The 25,456-nt window shown below is 43.9% G+C and overlaps 1 protein-coding gene across 1 annotated transcript; it reads left to right on the top strand.

Annotated features, from left to right (window-relative positions):
• The first annotated feature begins 18,071 nt into the window (after nt 1-18,071).
• Nucleotides 18,072-22,774, top strand: LOC133913856 (probable anion transporter 4, chloroplastic). The gene is made up of 11 exons (XM_062357143.1): nt 18,072-18,513; nt 18,934-19,457; nt 19,579-19,686; nt 19,798-19,953; nt 20,366-20,581; nt 20,810-21,019; nt 21,127-21,264; nt 21,366-21,467; nt 21,586-21,651; nt 21,804-21,888; nt 22,173-22,774. Exons 1-11 carry the CDS (start codon nt 18,408-18,410, stop codon nt 22,268-22,270), a joined length of 1,809 nt encoding a protein of 602 aa, XP_062213127.1. The 5' UTR covers nt 18,072-18,407; the 3' UTR covers nt 22,271-22,774.
• Nucleotides 22,775-25,456: the final 2,682 nt, after the last annotated feature.

Genomic DNA, 25,456 nt, shown 5'->3' with positions numbered 1-25,456 from the left:
TTCGGGGAGACGATCCCCACGGGAGGACGCCACATGGCAAACTGCTGATCTGTGTCACGGCCCAGAGTTTCTAAAACATGTAATTAAGTGCTAATGGGCATCATTACCATCATTTGTTTTGTTTTGAGCAGTGTAGACATGCGATGTGAATTAAACCAAATTTGGTTAAACCAGGTTTAACTGATGCGTTGTAAAGTATCTCCCAAAACTTCTATGGAACATAGGGCCGATGACAATTTTAGAAATTAGTAGATGCCAGGAGGAGAATATAAATAAATTTTCCCAAATTTTTGAGGATTATTTTAAAGGCATAAAAATCAACACAAGTTAGAAAAGCTTGCCTCTTTGGAGAATTTTCATTTGAAATTGGTGCAAGCTTTTTGGGTCAAACAAGGTAAAATGAATTATTCATGATTTATAGAAGCCAACAAAATTTGTTCCGCGAATTTTAGACCACAGTAAGACCTCCACTTTGATAACCAAAGTGGGGAAGATATTTCTTTGCCAGTTACTGTTCATGCGGGACCCACTCGTCATCCTCCCTCCTCACCCAGCCGTGCTGCTTCCAGAGGGCGGCGCCGGCTTTGTTGACTTCCGCGGCCGGCAAACTAAACACGCCATCGAGTCACCGGCCGAGCCTTCGAGTGGAAGCATCGTCGGCCTTACCCCCCCCCCCCCTGGACGCTCTCTCGTGGTTTCTCTCCTCTCTCTCCCTCCCTTGCTCTCCCTGTCGCCCAACACACCACAGAGCAGAGCAGCATTGTGCCGCACCACCGGCCAAATCCGACGCGCCACCGGCAAGCTCCCTCAAGCTCGAGCCGCGAGAAGCGCTAAGGAGGATCGTCGAAGCCTCTCCAACTAATTCCCGCGCGAATCCCCTCCCCTCTCGGTCGGATTTGGCGAGCTCATGCCGTCTTCCTCGGCACCGGCGGCCTCCTTCCGCACCTCACCGTCGAGCTGCCTCGTTGCTACTTCTTCGGCCCATTGAAGCGCTCGGTGAGCTTTCCGTCCCCCTTTTGAGTCTTATGCGCGCGCTGGATTCCATTTGGCCCGTCGCCGGCGTCGTTCTCCACGGGAACCAGCCGCCGCCTTTCCATGGTGGTCGCCGTCGGCCTAATTTCCGTCGGGCCCATCGCGAACAAGCTGCGCCCTTATAACAGCATGCTTGCGTAGAAGCTATAGGAGTCCCCGGCCGAATCAGTTGCGCCGCTGTTCGTCGTCGGCACGTTGAAACCAAGCCACCGTCGTGCTTGTTCCGCCGTGCGTCACCGCTCGCTGTCCTCCGATCGTCTCCGACGACCACTTGTGCCACCAAAGAGTCCCCCTAAGCGTGCTGGTGCTGTTGATGCCCTCGGCCGGCCGAAGTTCGCCGCCGATCACCGCCGGTGAAGCCAGACCGTGCCGCCGGCGCTGTGCAGCCCTGCCCCGGTCAATTTTGACCCGGGTCAAACCCGCCGGGCCCACTGTCAGCCTCAGTGGCTAGCCAGCCGGGTGTGCAAAGAGTATTGCGGGCATTTTTAATAATCGGGAAACTCCAGAAAATACGAATTAGAATATTTGTTCAATGTTAAATCGGCTGGAATTTGTAAAATACATAGAAAATCGAATATATGTCCAAAAATTATGAAACTAATTTTGTTGGCCTTGTATTATCATACTCTACACATGAAAAATACTAGGTGTTATGAAATATATAATTAAATTTATTCAATTAATGAAATGTGTTTAATCTTCAATAATTCATAAACAATTTTTGATAAGTCCAAAATTGGTAAATCCTATTTTGTTAATCTTATTAAATTATGCCATGTTCATTAAAAATGCTAGGGTTTATGAAATTCTTACTGAGGATTAATGAGTTATCAAAATGGTTTCAATCTTTAAACATTTCATAATTGGTTGGTCCATAAATCGAATTGTGTAAATCCTATTAGTGGGTTCCCTATTCACTTAAAAGAGCTACCCTCATGTTAAGTATAGTTAGTTTTCTTTTAGGTTTAAGCTTAGAGTTAAGCTTAATCAATCTAGGAAGTTGTTAAATGTTAAACAATAATTCAAATAAGGAAATCCTTAAGGCTTTTAACTCATGGCATAAGTGCATTGCATCTCCACTGTTGTCTTACAGTGAAGCATCTTTCATTGCATGTCATTCATATTCATTACATTGCACGCGTGATTCTTTTAGGGAACTTCGACCCGGCGAACGAGGCGAACGAGTCTGTCCCCGGAGGTTCCCGCAGTGGTGATCGTGACTTGGGTAGCTGTGAGCAGCAGCTAGGGCAGCAAGGCAAGCATCGCTCATATTGCACCGTGTCTACTTTAAAATCTAATATGTTATCTACGCTTATGTATACATTGCATGTGTCGGGTACCGAGTTGGGTAGAACCTATGCCGATGCATTCTCCCATTTCGATCACGTGTCATGTGTTATTCCTTGGAGCCTAGTGGTGTCGTCGCGGTCTAATTTTAGTTCGCTATGCTTAGTGGTACTTAGGCTTTCCGGTAGAAGTCGACGACGGCGTCCACCGTTGTCGCGAGCCTAGGGCTTGTTACTTGTTCACACCTTGTGATTGTATTGATGATGAGTCGGTTGGTGAGTGGTGAGTTGAGATGAGGTGTGGGCGGTGTTAGGGGGTGTCATCTGCTCACGAGGAGTCCTCAGGCAGTTCGGGGAGGGAACCCGGACACAGTAGACCGCTTGTACCGGTTAAGCACCGACCGTCGGTGTAGTCGGCTTTAGCACTTACCTTACTCACCACATGCTGATATAATGGTAGGCGAGCTGATTACCTTCGCAGACGTGGTCATGTGGGCCTCGTCATAGACGGTGTGAGTCCGGTTTGAGTCCGGGCTTTTAGCGGTATTAGTTTGCTCGAGGAGTAGTTCTAATACCGCCGTGCCAAGCTATGGTTGATCCACATGGTTGGGCCTGGTTGGGAAAGGTTGTCACGGGTACCCCCTTGTGTATATCTTAGCGGGTGGCACAAGCCGTATGGTCCCTGTGTCATGTGGGTCCAGGAGTATCCCCCTTGCAGGGTGTATAATCAGTTCGAACTGCCGCGCTCTCGGTCATGAGCATCGCTATCGCTTATCTCCACCGAGCGACCATGTTTTGGTCGTAGAGTTTCGATGTGGGTTGTGGCATGGTTGGTTTGGGTGGTTTGGTCGGTATGTGGTCAGTGGTTTGGTGGTAATGGTTTACTTTTATACACTTGTTGTTTACATATCTGTTGTGGTCAGTTGGTTGGCAGAGTTTGAGTCGGTGGTTGGTTAAGTCAGTTGCTTACACCTAGAGTCTAGGTTGCTTACTGCTTAATGAACTTAAACATGTCTTAATCCTTGCTACAGCTTTAAATGCATGATCCTTGGAGTCGAGAATATATATACTCATACTGTGTAAGACTTGCTAGTACCTTCGTACTAAGGGGTGCTGCCCTTAAGTTGCTTTCAGGTTCACAGGTTAGCGAGGAAGATGCAGTGTTCGGCTACTTTGTGCCTGCCGATCAGGGTGGCGGGCAGGAGTAGCACCTTCTACTCCGAACTCCGGCGCTTTTTGGTATGGAGCCTAAGGGCATACGGCTCCATACTCTTTTGTTGTATAGGTTTTTCTTCCGCTGCATAGTTGTTATTGTTCCTCTTTTGTTGTAAATTGTGGAAGCAATTGCATGTTTAATAATTGTAATCCAGTTTAATTATTTGCTCTCTGTTAAACTGTGTTGTGATATTTGAGTTGGAAGGCATGTGTTCCGATCCTGGGCACAAAACACGTGCCGGGACTACCGGAATGGTATTCTGGTTAATCGTCGAGGTTGTGATTATGAATAATGATCCTCCTGATGATTAATTAGAATACTATTTGGACGGTTCCTCACAATCTGGCCTCAGGACTCGGGGACCCCTGGTTCTTGTGTCACCGACAGATGGGGTCTTGAATTCTCTTGCCTGTAGACCATCATCTTGGAGAGTTTACTTGTGCGGTGATCTCGTCTCTATTTCGTTCATTTTCAAAGTTGCGAGCTTTTGGGCACAAAGACACATGAAATGGTTTCGAATGAAACCTATGGTTCATATTCCATCTGTGGAGTCATATTACCTTAAGATTTTCTATCTTATTTTGTCTCTCTTAGTATTTTGCTTCTACTCAAGGTTTGAGGTGCGTTGGGTGATTCAAAATAGGAGAAGGCCATCTATTTCCTAAGAAATTATTGAGGTGCCTATTCACCCCACCTCTAGTCACCACTTTCGGTCCTACAATTCATATCAGAGCTGGTTTGATCACTTGTTGACCTTAACCGGCTTTGTGATCCGTAGGCGACATGGAGAGAAGTTGGAAGATTTCGTTGTTTGATGGCTGTGATTTTTCATACTGGAAGGTGCGCATAGAGAATTATCTCTTAAGCCAAGGAAGTGCAATTTGGGAGGTAGTTGATTCTAACTATGAGATCCCTGCTACTCGCACAACTCAGGTTCAAATCGAACAGTATGAGGCCAACAACTAGACCAGAAATATTTTGATCACAAGCCTAAGTCAGAATGAGTTTGATAAGGTTCGGCACCTCTGTACTGCACAGGAGATCTGGACTATTCTGAGTGTCTTTCATGAAGACACTAATTAGATTAAGGCCAGATGCCAAAGCACATACAACCAAGAATATCAAATGTTTCTGCAAGGCCCCGGAGAATTTTTGGATGTCATATTTGCTCGCTTTGATAGAATTGTTAGCAATCTTCGATCAACTGGTGTTTTTCCCTATTCTGACCACGAGAGAGCGATCAAGCTTCTCTATGCTCTAAATCGTAGCATATGGGAAGTGAAGATCTCGAGCATTGAAGAGTCATCAAGTTATGACACGTTAACTTGTGATGAACTCTTCAGGAAGCTCAAGTCCACTGAGATAGCCAAGGCGGCTCGGCTTAGTCTCGGAAACCCCATGTCCCAGAACATGGCATTGGTTTCAGATCTAGCGGTGGCAACCAGTCTGGAGTTAGTGTTTCTTGTGCTAACATTTTATCTAGTGGTTTTGCTTTGTCTTCCCTGGTCTGTATCACAGAGCAGCATGTGGATGTACTTGATGATGAGGATCTTGCACTGGTTGTGAAGAAATTCATCCACTTCTACAACAACCGCTGAGACCATAGGAGGGGCAGTTCTCGTGCCTATTTTGAGTATGGTGATACTACCCACTTCAAGGTAGACTGCCCTAAGCTCAAGAAGAAAGAAGACCGCGACCATGACTACGACAAGCACAAGAAGAAAAACAAGAAGCCCTTCTTCAAAAAGAACCGCGACAAGATGGTCAAGAAGGCAGCCAAGGCAGCTTCTAGGGCATTCGTGGCAGCTCTCAGCAACATCGACACCTCTTCAAGCGAGGAGGAGAGCTTGGAGGAGGATGAACTGCAAATGAAGAGCAAGAATAAAGCCAAGGACCACACATGCCTCTACTTCAAGGCGGGCGACAACAATGACAGCAACTCCAAGCTTGATCCCTCCGAGGTATTATCTTCCCACGACCAGCTTTCCATCCAAGTCGATACCTTGAATGATGCTCTCGTTAGCCAGGATATGTTACTTAAGAAAGTTGTGCGTGAGTTGAAGGAGCTTAGGCCTAAGTATGAGTTTATTTTTTCTGAGCTTGCATTGCTTAGGTCTAGGCGTGATGATGAGGAGTGTGAGAGTTGTTTGGTGGTTATGATAGAACTTGTTGAGTTTTAAGCTTTGCATGCTCAAGTTGCCAGTCGACTTGAGACTGCTGAGAAGAAGTCTCTTGAGGAGGAGTCTAGGTTTACTCTCTTAGGTGCTTGCAAGAGTTACCCTTTGCTTGAAAAGGATGTTGAACTAAAAGCTAAGCACATTAAGGAATTGGAATCTAGATTGGAGAGTGCTGGAATTTTGAAGGATGTGCAGCCAAATTGTTCCACCTGCACCATCTTTCAGGACAAACTTAGCTGGGTTAAAGGCCAAGTTGAGAAGCTTTTGGTTGAGAATGAGTATCTCCTTTCTCTAGTGAAGAAATGCTCAGAGGGCAAAGCAAAATGAACTTGATCTTGGCCAAGACCAAGATGTGTGCCGATAAGGCGGGTTTGACTTTTGCGTTGGGTTTTTGAGAGGGTGGCTTACAATGGGGAAAGTAAGATTGTGTTCACCACACCTACTACCCTAGAAGTTGATAAGTCCAAAATCAATACCACACCACAAACCATCAAGAAACTCATTTCACAACCCACAAAGAAGAAGCCCGCATCACAACCCAAGAGAGCTCCACAGCCCAAGATGAGAGAGCATGTGAGAGAGCTCCAAGTGATTGGCAGTCGAGTTCCCGAGAGACGCTACCACTGCACCTACTACTTGAGAGAGGGTCACTTGGTTGGGTTTGCTTTTGCCGTAGGAGATATGAGCATCGTGAGTGGGAGTGGAGCACCCAGGACATGTACCGCCCCTCTGTTGGTATACATGAGCTATCAAACACATTCTTCTCCACATGTATGATGTCGATTGCATGTCATACCATCAAGTGCTTCCAATAAGGTAGGTTCCAAAAAATTGATCTCTTTTTAAACATAGGAGCGAGTTTTGTAGCTAGGAATTTTGTACTGTCTTTTCCCTTTCTAAGGACAACTCTAAGCTTATTTACCATCTTATATACATGTTCCCCAATGTGAACCTTCGAAGCTCGATGACTCTCCATTTTCCCATCAAAAGCTCTTTTATTCCTATGATATGGGTGATCCAGACGTAGAAACCTACGGTGACCCATGTAAATCATTTTCTTACAGTTCTTCAGCCATAACCCCCTGTTTCATCTAAGCACCATACACATCCATTGTAGCCTTTTAAAGTTTGCCCTTATAGGTTAGCAAGAGTAGACCAATCTTTGATCGTTATGAATAGCATTGCACGTAGAGTGAAATGCTCACATTTGTAGTTATCCCACACTGGTACGTCATTTTTCCATAGTACAAGGAGATCTTCATGCAATGGTTCGAGATACGTGTCAATATCTTTGCCAGGTTAATTCAACCCGCTGATCAACAAAGGCATCATAAGGAACTTCCGCTTCATACACAGCCAAGATGGAAGGTTGTAGATACAAAGAGTCATGAGCCAAGTGCTATGACTATTGCTCATGTTACCAAAAGAATTCATCCCATCCATACTCAACCCAAACCTTATCTTCATCACTTCAGCTTTGAATTCCTTGTATTTTGTATCAAAGTTTCTCCATTGCATTCCATGAGTGGATGTCTAAGCATTCTGTCTTTCTTGCGTCCTTTGGCATGCCATCGCATCAACTCGGTATTCGCTTTATTGGCAAACAATCGTTTCAAACAAGAGATTATAGGGAAATACCAAACCATCTTAGTGAGGGGTCCTTTATCCTTACTCTTCTCCCTTACGTCATTGCTATCGAATCATCAATGTTGCACTTGTGCCATGATGCACCGCAAATGCAACACGCTTCCAAGTCTGCATCCCTGTTGCGATACAGCATGCAGTCGTTTCAACATGCATGTATTTTATCTACTTTCAACCCCAACGTGCAAACAATCTGCTTGGCGTGGTATGAGATTTTAGGCAACTTGTTGCCCTCTGGGAGCAAGTCCCTTAAGAATCGTAATAACTTGTCGAAGCCCTTATCAGACCAACCATTGCTAGACTTCATTTGCATCAATGTCAGCACAATATGCAGCTTGTTGTGCTCTTCCTTACAGCCCGAGAATGCCGGTGTTTTATAGTACTCTATCATGCGTTGGAACTTGTCATATTGCCTATTACTAGTGAAGTCTCCCTCCGCATTGTGCAACATTTCATCTTGGTCATCATCATCATTGCCGACAAAAGTATCTTTGAACACCGACATATTAATGTCTTTATCAGCCGTCATATCGTTGTCTCCGTCTTCTTCAACTATGTCATGCTCTTCATGCACAACCTCCTCATGTTCACCATGCTCATTCCAACGAATATAGCCAGGCTTAAAACTCCAGCGAAACAAGTGTGCACAGATATGCTCTATGTTTGAGAACTACTTCTCATTCTTGCAACACACGGACAACATATATAGTGATTATCACGCTTGTTTTTTGGCTTGTTGTACGCCACGGCAGCCCTCAAAAAAGTCTCCACGCTATGAAAGAACTCTAGGCCGCGACAGTTAGCCTTGTACATCTATGACCGGACCATCTGCAAATTTATGATTATCATTACATTTTAGAAATCATTAAAAAAAACCATTGAACTTGTAACCATGTAATATTTCAAAAAGCATATCTAATTTATTGAATTACCTCGCATCTTGATTGCTCCATGTTAGATGGCTCATCACCTTCCGGCACTTGGCCTGGGTCGGAGGACCCACCTTTAAATACTGTCACGTCCGCTTGCGACTAGTGGGTGGACGTGCCATCCCGACAATACAATATCCATATTCAATATGTTGATCTTTTTAGAGGTGATTTTAATCTTTTTCCTAATTCACTACTAGAAAATTGGAGATCTAGATCACCATGGCATAATCGCATACTTTCAAATCTAGAGCAATCGAGCAAATAAATCTAACCACTAATGAAATGTAGATCATCTCTATTTGTCTTATGATGAAAAAATTGTAATTTTTACTCAATCAGAGCTCAATTGGCACTCTAGCTCCCAAAATTCACCACCATGGAGCAATCACATACATTCAAACTTAGAGCAATCTAGGAAGTAAATCTAAATCAAAATGAAATGTAGATCATCTTACTAACCTTGGAGCACCTTGGGTACATAGATTCCTGCAAATTTTGAAGTCTTCAAGCGCAAAGTTGGGCACAAATGGCGGGAGCTGAGTAGAACAGAGCTCCTCTCTGTTCTGTTCGAGCTAGGGGGAGAAGAAGACGCCTGTACATTTATTAGTGTCAGCCCGTAACACGAATCAGCACTAATACTGAGTATTAGTGTCGACTCATGATTATCATTCGGCACTGAAGTATCAGTGCGGGTTTGTGCTAAGAGCCAGTAGTATCAGTGTCGGTTTAACTCGGCTCCATCATCTATCGAGCGAGGGAAGTTACGAATCGGTATTGATAATCCGACGTGGATGACTGTTTATGTTGTAGTGAGGACTAAGATGTGTGTATCTACGTAAGAAGATGCATACAGGGTGTTGCATCTAAATAAAAATGTTTTACCATAGGTGTCTGTGAGGCTACCGGTGAGAATGGCGTGAGGGTGCAGTTAGGCACGTGATGATGTGAGGGCCATGGATAAAGGGGTAGTTTAGGATTTACGAACGAAGGAGAGGTGGCACAACAGCCATACATACCAATTCATACATGATATAGAGGGCTATTATGTATTTTCATCAAGTTTTTTTATTTTTATATTAAATATTTAAATAAATAGACTTCTGATGGTAAGATTTACAGAAATAGTCACCTACCGCCATCTGAAAGAGCTGCAGCCCTTTCAGATGGCAGTAAGGATGCCACGGTGGCACCTCCCTCTCAGAGGGTGGGTGGGGCCCACCCCCACGCCCGCCGCCCTAAACGCCATCTCAGAGGGTGGGTAGGGACCTCCCCCACGCTCACCACCCTTACCACCCACTAAGAGGGCGGTTATCCCCCTTACCACCCTCTCAAGGGGCGGTTAGGGGCCGCCCCCGCCCGTCCTCCACCACTATATAATGGTCAAAATTCAGGAAAATGTCTCATTTTAATCTGGAAAAAGAAAGGAAGAGGAGAGGAGAGGAGAGGAAAGGGAGGCAGCGCGGCGAAGCCCTACTATTTTTGATATGCGGATTTTGGATCTCGCTTTTCAGTAATATTTTTATTAGTAATTAAAGTATCACTAGATCTAGGATTTAGCGGCATAACAGTAGTTATATTATATACGACCTAGGGTTTAGAAATGTAGGATATGGTGTATTTTGTAGTATATTGTAAAAATTAATTACGACATGGTAGGATAGCCATCAGATGTATAGTAGTATTAGAGTATGGTAGTTTCGAATATCAAGATTTTACAGAATAATGATGTAAGTAATAATTATAGCTAATTAGAAACTTTATTAAATAGAAGGATGATTAATTAGTTTAATTTGGTTAGTTTGCTTAGGGGCAATATTAAATAAACCTATTGTTAGGTGATCATCGGTGTCGGTAATTTTGTTAGAGTTTCAATAATCAGAAATATAGTTTTCCGATATTAACATTGGATATATTTTCGAATGTTTCCAGGGATGTCAGGTAAATTATATTTTCAGATATATTATGGTGAAGGTCAAATTAGTTATGGTCGTAGCGGTGTAGATCTCTCTAGATTTTAGCATGTCATTAAGGGACTTAGTAGAGCCAATGAGATGACCGTAGTGGGCGTGTGCAAGTGGCTGATAGGCCATTTTCAACTGGATCCCCAGCAATATGAGCTTAAGCTGAGAGCTGTGCTAAGCCGTGCTAATCAGGGGTACTTTGGAGTGCTCATCCCGATTAATGCAACATCTACTTGGAGGCAGTATGTAGATATATCATGTGAACGTGATTTTCCTCTTGTGCTACTAGCTGAAGCGTACTAGAAGGATCCAACAGAGATAAACTCTGTGGAAGCAGTAGCATGAACAAGTCAGGCAGTGGTGGATGAAGCAGACCCGACAAATATTGGGGATGTACGTGAGATGCAACCGATGGGTGTAGCCGATGAGGGGGAGCACATCCCAAGCATAATTGAAGAGATAGAGATGGAGGATCAAGAGCTGGAGGAAGCCATTGCCGATGAGGATTTATCCGACGAGGAGGGAAATGCTCCTGTTCCTACAGAGTGGAGAAATCAAGAATTTTCAAAGCTATTGGTCAGTGAGGCTCATCGGACACCGTGGGAATATCATGAGAACGAGGTGTCCCAGGGTGATATGTACACTAGTAAGGAGGTTGTTATTGATGCAGTTAAATTCTGGTCGTTGTCTCTTCAGAGGCAGTTCAAGGTTGTGAAGTCGAGTAAAAGGGAGTACGATGTCAAGTGTTTGGTGCATGATTGTCTTTAGCGGGTGCACACATTCATGGGGGAAGTGGGTTAACTACAGGGAGTGCTCAATAGTCAAGGAGCATAATTGTCACATTGAGAAAATAAGTTCTCCCACCGGAACCTATTATCTGCTTTTGTTGCCAATGTTATATACGGGGAGATTGTAAACAACCTGAAGTATGAGCCACGATTAATAATCCGTGATATTGAGAAAAGGTTCTAGTACACAATAAACTACGCCAAGGCATGGAGGGCGAAACAGAAGGCTATTGAGATGAGGTTTGGGACATACAAAGATTCATATGACAATCTATCACGTCAATTAGCCACAATATGTGCAAGAAAGCCTGGAAGTTACTATGACATCAAGCATTACCCCTCGACTAATGTGAAGTATAGTGGCAAGTGAGTATTGCAGCATGTTTTTTTTTACATTTGCGGCAACCATCAAAGCATTTAGGCATTATCGACCCATCATTTGCTTGGATGGGACGTTCCTCACTGGGAAGTATAAAGGACAGATATTGTCTGTAATTGGGGTAGACAGGAACAACCAAGTCCTGCCACTGGGGTTTACCTTCGTGGAGAGTGAGAACGGGGACAACTGGTATTGGTTCCTCAAGCGGGTGAAGCATGATATTGTTCTGGATCGACCTGATGTTTGTTTGATTCATGATAGACATGCAGGGCTATTGCAAGCTTTGCTGGATATGCAATATGGCAGTGTTCGACGGTGTGTTACAGCAAAGTGGCCCAACTTGAAGAGCATGTGGTGCATGAGGCATATGGGTGCAAACTTTTACAAACAATTCAAAAACAAGGACTTGATGAATCTTTTCAAGAAATTGTGCAGCCAAAACTAGCAGAGAAAGTTCAATACCCTATGGGCAATACTAGACGAACTAACCATGAAGCAGACAGCTGAGCTAGAAGCCCATGAGATGAACCGATTGCTCTTGGACCACTCCCAACAGATACTCCCCAGATAGTAAGGAGGTCAGAGTCAGCTGTTAGGATTTTTTCGCAGTGGATACAAAATGAGCCAAGAGAGAAATGGGCTTTGATGTACGACATTGGAGGTGCAAGGTATGGGATAATGACAACTAATCTTGCTGAGATCTACAACTAGATCATGCGGGGTATGAGGTCCCTCCCACTTGTTGGAATTGTAGAAGGTATTATGCATGGGACTTGCAAATATTTTATTGATTGCTACGCAGCTGCTTCAAAGGCAATGGAAGATAACCGTATGTTGTATGGATCAATGCTATGTGAGTACATGGAGAAGGCCACAAAGAAGGCACATATGCACCGCCAATCAGGAGGGAACTGCAGAGCACATGTTCAGTGTCTTGTGCCGTGATAAGGGTCGTAAGGGTGGCAAACGTGAGCGCCATGTGCAATAGTGCATGCTTAGGATCGAAACATGCATCTGTACGTGCCAGAAGCCACAATTGCTACACAGGCTGTGTACACACGTCATAGCTACATGTGGGGAGCACAATATGATATCCAGGCAATATGTTTCTAAGTACCTTATCAAGGATCAGATACTAAATATATGGAACCATGAGTTGTATGGCTACGGCATTATTGATACGTTTAAAAGTAATCCAGGTCCCTCACGAATCTATGTGCCAGACTTTGAGAGGATGAAGAACACACATGGACGTCGACAAACTCAGCGGATTCGAAACGATATGGATGAATCCGAGGCGGGTCCAAGGGTGAAGCGATGCAGCAAGTGCAATGAAATAGGTCACACATACAAGTACTGTCCAAAAAATATACCTGTTGTGTAGGTGGGGTCACGACGGCGGTTAAGTGTGAATGTATTTAGCGTATCTCGATGTTATATTTGTAAGGTATTCGCCTTAGTTATCTACGTTGCATTTGGACCTTACATTTGTATTTGATTGTGTACTTACATGTTGTAATATATTCATGTAACTTTGTGTACGTGTATTTTATATGTTGTTCACGTAACTGTGTGTATATTTTTATGTAACAGACTGTTTATATTATTCATGTATATTTGGTTTCAATGTATATTTGATTTCAATATATATTTTGGTTTCAATGCAGATATGGCTCACCCACCGACCCCCAAGCTTCTTGACCCTGCAGTGGACGCAGCTTCTTGTCTGCCGTTCACCAGACAGAGTTAGGGGTTTTCCGACCACGTGGCCCTGGGGAGCTACTTACGATCGATGATCGTTGGAAGCACCGATATGTCGCTAATTAGCTACGTATGTGCTAGTTTATTTATTTATTGCATGCCCTAAATTCACTTTATATTACAAATGGTGCATGTTGGCAGTCTCTGGACTCCTACTGCTGTGTCGTTTGGTGGAGGCTCGAGCGATAGAGAACCCTGATGCAGTGGCGAGGCGATTCTATTTCGACCACTCGCTGATCACTGCACTGGTTGACCGGTGGAGGCATGAGACCCACACTTTCAACCTCCCCTGCAGTGGGATGGCTCCGACGTTGCAGGACGTAGCCTACCTGTTAGGCTTACCTTGCATCGGAGCCACCGTTGGAGTCGTCGACGTGGATGCAGACTGGATGAACGTCATGCATCAGCGGTTCGCCCCTATTCAACGGATGGATGACGCACCCGTCTACGTGCCCGAGTTCCTATCGGATCCACAAGAGCCCACAAAGAAGTGGATCCTCCAGTTCTAGGTACCTTACAATTTATCTTCACATTTACTTTACAATTTCAAAGATATTTTACTCATCATCATTTGCATTACTTGTAGCCTGCATACATCCACCCGGAGGCCGGCTTGTACTCTGTCTTAAGGCACTTGGAGGCCTACCTGCTTTGGTTATTTGGCTGGGTTATGTTCACTAGCGGCCAAGGCCACTTGGTGTCGAGGACCCTTGTTCCGTACGTGAGGTGGATCGCAAATGCGGAGCCCGATGATGTCCCCTAGTTGAGTTGGGCCTCTGCTGTCCTTGCTGCGATATATTGGACCTTGTGCGACGCGTCCACGAAAAAAGAGCCACTAGCCACATTTGTTGTGTGTCCACTACTGCTATAGCTGTGGTCTTACGAGCAGTTCGTGATAGGCCAACCCTTTGTGGACCAGTTTCCATACCCTGAGGAATGGTATGGCAAACCCGAGGAGGATGGGCCCACCATGAACTTGCTGTGGTATCGACGCCGGGTATGTATGAAATATAGTTACGCTTCACTTGCCACATGTTTTAGTTCTGGTTTCTTACTATTTTTCTCCACAGCCGCATTGGGCGCACGAGCAAGCCCATAGTGCGTACGAGCTTTTTAGGTCGCGGTTCGATCGTCTGCATCCAGATGACGTGGTCTGGACCCCCTATAGCCACTTGTTCATTCAAGCCCATGTGCATCTCGGTCTGTCTCCATTGTGTAGCCGCGATGAGGGGTACTGGCTTACGAAGAAGCCGCTCGTCTTCGACATCTACGTCGAGGAGTACTCACCCCACCACGTGATGAGGCAGTTCAGACGCTTCCATGCTTTCCCCCTCGTCAATGTTCGTACGATTCCGGGTCACGTCCACAGGTAAATAAAATCAAATAAATAATCCATAGTATTTGTCTCATTGACAGTCTATTTAACGTGGTTGACTTGCAGGTATACACGAAAGGGACAGCCGGGTGGCAACCTCTGGGCAGATCGCTTGGCGCCATACGTCTCGGCGTGGTCCCCTGCCCTTGAGGATGTCGTCGAGGAGCCTTGTCCTTTCGCCGCACCGAGCTTCAAGGAGTACATGCGGTGGTACGTCCCACGTACACGTACACGGGTCACCTACAGCCCAAATACTGTCCGGCAGCATGTTGCGTCTACTACGGAGGCTTACACGGGCCATTGGCAAGAGGACGTTGCATTAGCGGTATGTGTAATTAACGTCTCATTTATTTATCATATGCTCCCATAAGAACCACTATAAACTGAAATTCTCATTTCATATTTGTTTCAACAGGCCAATATCATTTAAGATATCTATAGGGACGCGGCTGGAACCAAAGATCGCCTTAGGCAAGGGGTGCAGCTTAGTGTGGCTGATATAACAGGGTTTGTCAAGCGGGTTTTCGATAAGACCACGCGGGCCCTGAAGCTTACTTCTTGCCGATCCACTGTAGACGTCGTTGGTGCTCCTGCCAGGTCGAGTGGGGTCCACGCAGAGTCATCCAGGAGGTCTGATGTGCAACGCCGTCCACCGGGACCGACATCCACACCGCCACCTGGACCATGCCCTCTATGCTCGGACGCAATAGGTACGCATTTTTCATATGCACGGCGGTTAGCGATATTCTTTTGTTACTGATGCATTAATTTCAAACAAATAATAGGTGAACCTACATACGTCTCGACCCTGCCACCTAGAACATGCCCAGTGCCGACACCCTCACCGCTTGCAGGCCTCTCAGGTAATGAGCGATAATAAATTATCGTATTCAATATATTCAATAGTATCTAATATATTTCATAGGTTACTATGGTGATGAAGCCAAGCCGTCTTCATCTGCACCTCGACCGTTCGCACCCTACTATAGCACTCACGCTTGACCATCTACTGCTGCACCTGCATACCATACAGGTACAATATTGCATTTTATACAAATACTTTCATTTGCACATTTACCGTATCTAATAAATTCATCTGTTCGTAGGCCCCTCGAGTGAGTATACATGGACAACGGCGGAACCTTCACAGTCGCAATACCCGAGTCAGGAGGATGAGCCTGGGCCCGACCCCCCGTTCGACCTCGTGAGGGACTTCTTCGGGGCCACACCGGACTACGACGTTGTCGCGCAGTCTCAGCTGCCTAGTGCTCCGCTTCGGATGCAGCACACTCAGGAGGAGGCCTCGACACCTTTGATCCCTATTAGGCCTACCAGGCAGCTTGGTCCACCGGACACCCTGACCTACTCTAGGGGCCACGTGAGGGTGGAACGGCCGACGGTAATGGGGGAGACATTAGTAGGATTGTACCTTTGCTTTTGTAACTTGTATGTCTGTTTCATGATACATCTTCGATTCACGAACTAGTCTTACATATTCGGACCATGTCATAACTACATTTCTTAATCCAACGTGACCGCACGCTAGTTGCATTTCTTAATCCAACGTGACCACACGCTACTTTCTATCGTCCTCAGCTTTGTATGGACCGTTCACGACAGAGCTAGAAAAACATTTCTTACAAAGCTACTTATACACGAAGTGACCACACGACACTTCTGTCGGGAGTCTGGCTTTAGACACGAAGTGACCACACGACACTTCTGTCGGGAGTCTGGCTTTAGACACGAAGTGACCACACGATTCAACTTTAACCATAAAATAACAACACCTCTGTCCTGACGTAAGCTGTAGACACAAAGTGACCACACGACTCAGCTTTAACCATAAAATAACAACACCTCTGTCCTGACGTAATCTGTAGACACGAAGTGACCACACGACTCAGCTTTAACCATGAAATGACAACACCCCTGTCCTTACGCAGGCTATAGACAAGAAGTGACCACACGGGAGAGCTTTAACCATAAATTAAATGACAACACACCTATCTTGACACAGGGAATCTCTGCACAGCATCAATGCCACAACTTTTCCATTCTTTAATAGGGAATCCAATGCTCCAACCCCCCGCCAAGCCCATGCACCAGTCCCCAGCCACCATAAATAACCCCACCTTCATCCATGGATAGACCACTCATTCCTCGGCTTTCTCAACTGTAATATCTTCCTTAGCTCCACCAAGCACACCCAAGAAACATTAGGGGATTTTTATCCCCTAGGGGGTCGAACCAACGATGTGCTACTATGGTAACCTTTGTAGGGTTCGTGAGTCCTATGGCATCTCTACACCTATGGCCTACTCTTCTTAATGTGTGCCAACTAACAATACGACAAGCCTCAACATAGACTGTATGAGTACCCACTGGTATAGCGATATAGATCAATCATGTGGCACTTTCCACATCTTGTTCCTGATTTCACGCACTGTTTTACTAATCTCACATCTTATTTTATTTGTTCAGTCTCTTCCACCTATCTGTGACTTCATTGAATGGCTCGACATGGAGCAAAATGAAGACCAGAACCGGTGGGTCGACATAAGTATGCGGTGGAGGAGGGAAGCATACGCACGCCGGGAGTACGAGCAACAGCAGGAGAAACTACGGCTGAAGCAGCAGGAAGAGGAGCGCATTAGGAAGGCGGCAGCGCAGGACCATACCACGGTTCAAGCCCGTGAAGCTAAGAGGGCAAAGAAGCGGGAGAGAGCCCGTCGCGCTAAGACGGCTAGCCCCGATGCCCTGAGAAAAGGGCAAATATCCTAGGTGCACTCAGTAGAGAGCATCTAATATAACCCGGTATATTTTCACTCTCTAAGGTATGTTAGGATTAGCAGCGACACGCTATTAAGTTGGTCTTTTATGTGATGGTAGAGGTGTAAAGGTACCACTTCGTCTAGTAACATTTAAATTTTGGTGTTTACTATTTACACACATAAATGTTTTTAGCGGTATTATCTGTAGACATGTAATAGTAGCACACTCATAACCACGTAGGTGTGTGAGTTGATGTGCATGTGTAGTGATGTGTCTGCGTATGTCACCTTGTAATAAAAAAAGAAAGCCTTCTCGAGACTAGTCATATAATTCTGCATTGGAACTCACCCTTGAACTTTCTTTGCCACGTAGTAAGCGAGGGTTGATCACCAATTCAACATTGAAAATAATGTTGTTCTGTGTGTTCATATAGTCCAGCAATCCACTCTGACGATCTCTTTGAAGCATCCAGAATGCTTGCTGCCTGTTCTGAAGGTCTTCCCCCATAGCAATAAGGCCAGAGACTGAAGTCTCGATCACGTAGCCTATAACTTTTCCAAACACTTTTTATGCATATTTTTTTTATAAGTTACAGCTTAATGATAAAGGCCAGGGACCTGAAGCAACAGAAGAAGAAGATAAAAACAACATAATTAGCCAGTTACAGTCACTGACCAATGGGCCCAACAAATCAGAGGTCGTCATCAACATTGTCACCCTCGTTGTTACCTTATCCGCGACCCTTCTCTGCTCTCTGGTTCTCTGCGCATCCTATCTCCTCAGCGCGCTGTCTCTCTCTCTACCCCTCTTCCTCTCCCGCGGTAGCGAGGTGAGCTAGGCGTAGAGCTGAGAGCGCCGCTGCTGTGGAGGTCCAAGCAGAGCTCTCACTTCTCCCCGCTCCCAACTGCATCTGTCCATGGCGCGCTCGGTGCGGCGGCGAGCGCCCGTTCATGAACGGCGACGGCGCACTGCCTTCTAAGCAACCACTTCTCTCAGCCGGCCCATACCCCTTCCCTATTCTAGTTTCTTCTCCAATTCCAGAAGGCTGCCGCCGCCGCTTCTTCTCCAGCCGGGCCTAGTGATGCCGGAGTTTGGAGCAACGGGGAGAGGAGGGATGGGGGTGTCGTCGGCCGTCCGTCCCACCCCGCCACAAGGGACGCGCCGGCCCTGCCTCTGGATAGCCTATGGTACGCTAAGATGGCACAAAAATTTACAAGCAACTCTACCGGAAAACAACCGCCATTTAGTCCAAGTTCCAATTCACAAATCACAAGTTCATTAGCTAAACACTCGCCATAAGATTGTGCAAGAATATGGGGTAGCCATTTCATGGCTGCATCGTGCGGTTAAAATTTTTACTATCGCCTACATTTGTTTTCCCGGATTTCATTACCAAAATAACTGAATTACAGTGTTCAGGTACCAAGATAACGGAGTTCCATTACCATCGCATACATTGGCATGATTGGGCAGACTTACTTATTGTTCCATCAAGATTAGCTTTTGTTGCTCCTGAACAGTTTACAAGTTGAAATGCTGCAACAGATTACTAGTTTTCCACTCAAGGCCGCTTCATCATAAATCTATTACTTTTTGGTATTTTGCAGGAAAGCAACATGACATTTCATTGGTTCCTGGAGAAAGATTTGGTCGACATGTTACTAGGAGCACTCTTTTCCTGCTCCGTAATTATTCCAGGAGCACTGCAATGGCAAGACCAGAAATGTCTGGGCAGTTTCAGCAGCCTGTGTTGAAGTCTTCAAGGGACTACTTGACTAGGACATTCTGCAATGCAAGAATGAAGAGGAGAGTTTTGTCGAGGGTTGAGTGTTTTGTTTCTTCAGATCCAATAAACAGTGGTTGGTTGAAACCAAGGAGGTGGGAGAATTTCACTAGTTTGGAGAGTGCTTGTGTCCAGCCAGAGTACAGAGTACCAATCAGAACACGTGCTGACTGTAAAGCCGAGCAGTATGAAATAACAGGATCACCTTTGAGCCCTTCCGATGTTCCTGCCGAGGCTGTTATGATTGGAGATACGAACGAGATTTCTCCCTGGTGGCAGGAGTTTCCAAAGCGCTGGATGATTGTTCTCCTATGCTTCTTTTCGTTCCTTCTCTGCAATATGGATCGTGTGAGTTAGACAGTAATGCTTGTATTTTGTCTAAATTTGTCTGATAAGAACGGTTGAGTTCAAGTACGTTGCACATTACTCCTTTTCCTTTGCTTCCTGAACATTTGCTGACTTCTGCCAGGTCAATATGAGCATTGCGATCCTTCCAATGTCGTCAGAGTTCAGCTGGAATCCAGCAACTGTTGGTCTAATCCAATCATCTTTCTTTTGGGGCTACCTTCTTACTCAGGTGCATTGCTATTGCTTGTTTGCACACTGAGAGTTTGTTCTGGACTAATTTCTCACACGTGCATTTTGGTATGAAGTTTCTGACATTTCATTATGAAAATTGCTGCTGCAGATTCTTGGAGGTATTTGGGCTGACAGGTTTGGTGGTAAGGTAGTGCTAGGTTGTGGGGTTTTATGGTGGTCATTTGCAACAGTTCTTACACCCCTTGCTGCCAAGATTGGGCTTCCTTACTTACTCATCATGCGTGCCTTCATGGGGATAGGCGAGGTTGATGTCTTATACTGGTCTCTATATTGCGTACTGTATAACTTGTGCTATTTATCCGGGGGGTAGGGTGTGTACACAACAAATATCTCCCAGTTACACATTTATATTAGCATCCATGAAAGGCAGATGTGATGATGAAAAATCTATATTATGTGAGTATTTACTTGTTGAAATCATCAGATATGTTACTGCAAATTAGACCAAGTGATATCCCATTATAGTATCTTATCTGCCTTGATAGTAGTTTTGGTGAAACTTGAGTACTTGGTACTTGACATCCAACTTAGTTTGTTGATATTATTATTGGTGCAGGTGTTGTTAAGGAACCAGGTTTCTAGTTGCAACAGTACAATGCAATGTCTTCGTTTTTTTCTTTTATATCATTGTTTTTCTTATATCTATGGTTTTGCAGGGTGTTGCCATGCCTGCTATGAACAACATCCTTTCCAAATGGATCCCAGTTTCAGAGAGAAGCAGATCTCTTGCCTTAGTGTACAGTGGAATGTACCTTGGGTCAGTCACCGGCCTAGCTTTCTCACCTCTGTTGATCAGCAGATTTGGCTGGCCTTCTGTTTTTTATGCATTTGGATCCCTTGGAAGTGTCTGGTTTGCACTGTGGCAAAGAAAAGTAAGATAGACCAAGTCTTTCATTAATCTCTTACATTATTTCATATAGTCCTTGTTTTGTACGGGCTTACTCAGTAGACATGTGTTCATCATAAATGGTTGCTTTAGATACCATTTAGTTTTATCTGTTGACCTCATCAACCACTCTGGAAATTAGCACACTGCAATGGTTTGTTTGGGGTACTTATTTTCCTTACTCAGCTGATGGCCAGTATCTACTCTTAATTAGGCACACAGCTCTCCAGATGATGATCCGGAGCTAAGTAAAGCTGAAAAGAGGCACATACTGGGTGGTAGTACCTTAAAGGAGCCTGTCACTTCCATACCATGGAAGCTGATTCTATCGAAGGCTCCAGTGTGGGCTCTCATAATATCACATTTTTGCCATAACTGGGGAACATTCATTCTTCTAACATGGATGCCCACATACTACAATCAGGTTGTTACAATTTTATGCTGTGAAATGTTTGGCATTCCTCATTGCTAATATCATGTAATGACAGCATATCATGCCGTTGGTTGCACTCCCCAAATGCTTTTACCCAGGTTCTGAAGTTCAATCTAACCGAGTCCGGGCTTCTCTGTGTCTTGCCATGGCTGACAATGGCTGTTTTTGCGAATATTGGTGGATGGATTGCTGATACTCTTGTTCAGAGAGGGATCTCTGTAACAAATGTTCGTAAGGTAAGTTCTCATTCAGTAATTTTTGTTTCATGTGTGAATTATGGGAATAGTTATGCTTAGAGCTACTGATCTTGAAATACTTTTGAAACGTGCTGATGCAGATCATGCAATCGATTGGCTTTCTTGGACCAGCCTTGTTCTTGACACTTCTGAGCAAAGTTCGTACTCCAACAATGGCCGTATTATGTATGGCATGCAGTCAGGTTTGATGCACTTCAGAAAGACCACCCATATGGATTTGTATGTAGCTTCTGACACTATGGCAATTGACAACTGTTTTGCTAAATGCTTGCTGGTGTTTCTGCCCTTTTGTTTTGTCAGGGGAGTGATGCTTTTTCACAGTCTGGGCTGTATTCAAACCATCAAGATATAGGACCACGTTATGCGGTAATGCCCACATGTAAATTGTTACGGTCTAATGTTCTCTAGTTCACATAAGAGTTTTTAGTATTAATGATAGTAGTACAGGTGTTCCTTGTTTTTTTTTTATCATCAGAGACAATTGCATCTAACTACATAATGTCCCCAAAAAATTGCAGGGGGTACTTCTTGGACTGTCAAACACTGCTGGCGTGCTTGCAGGAGTTTTTGGTACTGCTGCCACTGGCTACATTCTTCAGAAAGGTAAGAAAACTCAAAAATCAAAGGTGGTTTATAGTTATGCATTAAGGTTGTATGTTTCTGTGATTCCAAACAAGACAAGTATGAATTAAGGAGTGATGATCAGGTTGAAACAGATACCTTGCTGTATCATAGTTATAAAGCACCTTTTGTGTGTGTGTGTGTGTGTGTGTGTGTGTGTGTGTGTGTGTGTGTGTGTGTGTGTGTGTGTGTGTGTGTGTGTGTGTGTGTGTGTGTGTGTGTGTGTGTGTTCTAACTTCTTCCTATGTCTGTTTTTTTACTGCCAGGTTCTTGGGATAGTGTGTTTAAGGTGGCTGTTGCACTGTACATAGTAGGAACAGTGGTGTGGAATGTCTTTTCAACTGGAGAGAAAATTCTTGAATAAGCTGTGCATGATCCTATATGCCGCTACGGAAATTAACTGATTTTGCCGATGCCATTTGGTTACATCAGGGAAACCTCTTCTTTAGGAAGAGATATAGCTGGACAAAAGCTCCCTTTTAAGCAAGAGTTATACATGCATCTAATGTTTGGGCTATTGAAAGAACGAAGTCAAATTAGAGTGCTGCAATAGCCAGGGGGAATTGTGCTGTGAGCTCAAGAAGGTATACTTGGAACCAAAGAATTTTTTTGTACAGAAGGCAGCTGCACCAAGGGCACGTCAGATTTTGCAGCTGTTTCTTGAGAAATCCAAACTTCTTCCTATCTTTTGTTTTAAAATACTGGGAAATTTACTATGTTTCAGCTTGCCTTTGATGAAGAAGCTACAGCTACTTCCAAACTCATGTAGTATTATGCAAGCCTTTTTGATCGAAAAATCCTGAATGTATCTGCTTCATATATCTTAAACGTCTATGCTTCATAGTGATATTACGTGATGATGGTGTCATTTTTGGTGTCTTCTTAGTGCCTGTAAAACAGTGGGTTTACTGAATCGTCAGATAAATCCGTTGGTTTAAAACTGAATTGTTATTTCTGAGGGATTTATTTTCTAACGAGGTGATTAGTGTAGGTGTTTCCAAGATAAAGCTATTCTACCCTAAAACGAGACCTATAAAGAAACTGCTTTCCCTACACTTCAATCGAGATTACACTCTGAAGTCTCCTCCATCCTAACAGTGGGTTAGGGTTTGGGAAAGGTTAGGGTGTCCATGAGCTTAGGAGGAGGGTGTGGCGGAGGCGAGTGCAGGAGGAAGAACAGTGGTTGTGACAGAAGGAAGAAGAAAGAATGACGCCGTGTGATGGAGTTCTAACGGTTGGAAACCGTAGATTGTAATTAAGTCGATTTTTAATCGATTAAACAATACCACGTGGTACAGAACTGGTAAGGTCCAGTTGGCTAGCTGAGTTGAGTTGCAACCAATCACCAAGAATCATTTCCTGGTTCTTGTAAGTAGCCTTCAATAAAGGCTGGGGACACTTTCATGTCCCATTTTTAAAAGTTTTTGGCATGTTTTTTTAAAAAGAAACTGTTTGCAACCAACTCACCAACAATATTTTGAAATAATGAAAAGTTTAATGAAGTTGCATACTAATGTTTGATAACAAATAACACCATTAAGGAAACAGGATGAACAATATTTGTGAATATTGAATATTACTATGATCACGCCAGATGACGAATTCTGATCATCTGGATGGTAAGAGAGTAAAAGCTGCAGGTTGGTACAAAAATGATCTTTTCATCTGTCGCAGGTGAGAGAACTCTTTTCTTTTTAGATGCAAGTCTTCTATGCTGCCCATTGATTGTTAGTCCAATGGGACAATTTGAGTTCCAATAACAACATCATAAGTAGGCTTATTGTAGGTTTTCCTAAATTTGATCATGCCATCTTATGTTACTGAGCAAAGATGACAACAATAACCAACACCATTTCGGAAAAGATCATCCTTGTTGCTGTATATTGAAACATTTTTCTATAAATTAAAACATACTTTACAATTCTCTTACCGACAATTATTTTTTGGCTGATTTTTTTAGAGGATCTAAGTTTTGACAACTGGAGTGGGACTAATGAATTGCTTAGGACATCAGTTTTTTCCTGAATAACATATAGAATGATGAATGCACATCTAAAATAGTATGTTCCTCAAGAGGATATACAAAAATCCAGGGAGAAACAAGCAAGATGCATTTTAGAATGTTTAGTTTCCCTCCAGATTTTATTTTCTTATTTTCGAAAGAAAATAGAAATGGACACTAGAAACACTTTACCCACATGGTGTGGTATCGTCTCTCCCCTACCCTCGGCATTTTGGAAGAACTAGAATTGCTTCGACTCCAGTGGAGATGGGTTTATGATTGTCAATACAAAATGAAATACATAATACATGGGTCCGTGTACTATACAGACGAGATGGATTAAAAATGAGTGCCCTTTTCTTGAATTTTTTAATATTACTTTTTTATACAGCAATTTCAAAAATATTGCACAAATTCGAAAAATTACAAAAATAACTCACTGTCTCACATTCATTAAAAAAATCTAGTTTTTGCACAATAATTCTGCGAAAACTAGGTTTTTGCTCTTCCAATCCGTGAAAAATTGAATTTTCACTCATTGAAATATAGAAAATATTTTTTATGTTTGAAAGTGTGAAAAATAAAGTTTTCGCAGTTCCAATCTGCGAAAAATCTATTTTCGTGGATTAGTTGTGCGAAAATATTTCCGCACAATAAAAACAGAAAATTTTAATTTTTCGCTAATTGATGAGGCCAAAATATGTTTTTTTTTTATTTTTGTCTTAGTACCGAAAATATGAAAATTAGTTAATTTTTTAATGCATGGTTTGACGAAAAATATTTGTTGTGCAAATAGAACTGCTCCAACCACTGTTCTTGGGCCTGTGCTTCTGATCTACCGGAATTGGCAAGATACCCCTATCGAATGGGTAAGGTAGAACTCCCTAGAACCTCTCGAATAGATCCTGCTGCCAATCAGGTAGAATGACCAATGGATCGATCGCTTCACCATAATTTGATAACCTAATTAGCATGGAGATGATCTGCAGCATAATTGCCATCTCCCCAGATAGCATGTGGAACGTGTGTGTTTTTGGCCTCCATCGGTCCACCAAAACCGAAAAAAGGGAACGCCCAAACGAAACCGCCGTGACCGCTCCAGGTCGTCATCACCACCACCCTTGCCCTCATCATCATCAACCACCTGATGCGGACCAGCGTCCTCATCTGTGGCCTGAATCATCCATGCAAGAGAAAGAAGTCATGCGCGGGCCAACCTGCAATACATGAGTTGATTAGTTAAGATAAAAAATTAAATGAGTTGTAGGCAAATTGAACTGTGTGTAAAACATGCTGAACCACTAGGGGTGAAGTCGCCAAGCCCTCATAGGTGCACGAATCGCCAACACCGAAACGTTCCTAGGGTTATGTGTGGCCTATAGCAAGCCACGGTGACGTTGGTCCAACGAATGATCCAAAAGCTCGTATGATGGCTCCATCCCTGCAAAAGAGGTACGGCATATGTTACAAGGAGGAGGTTACACAAATAATGTACAATGAGGAATACACATTTAAAAACTATAAATATCGAACACAACATTACACACA

The sequence above is a fragment of the Phragmites australis genome, chromosome 1 (genome assembly GCF_958298935.1).
Source record: "Phragmites australis chromosome 1, lpPhrAust1.1, whole genome shotgun sequence".
Lineage (NCBI taxonomy): Eukaryota > Viridiplantae > Streptophyta > Magnoliopsida > Poales > Poaceae > Phragmites > Phragmites australis.
This window is presented reverse-complemented; position numbering and strand designations above follow the sequence as displayed.

Coding starts and splice junctions, on each gene's coding strand:
- LOC133913856 (XM_062357143.1), top strand. CDS start 18,408: ATGCCGGAGTTTGGAGCAACGGGGAGAGGAGGGATGGGGGTGTCGTCG. Junction 19,687..19,797: donor GGGGCTACCTTCTTACTCAG/GTGCATTGCTAT, acceptor TTGCTGCTGCAG/ATTCTTGGAGGTATTTGGGC. Junction 21,652..21,803: donor ATATAGGACCACGTTATGCG/GTAATGCCCACA, acceptor AAAAAATTGCAG/GGGGTACTTCTTGGACTGTC.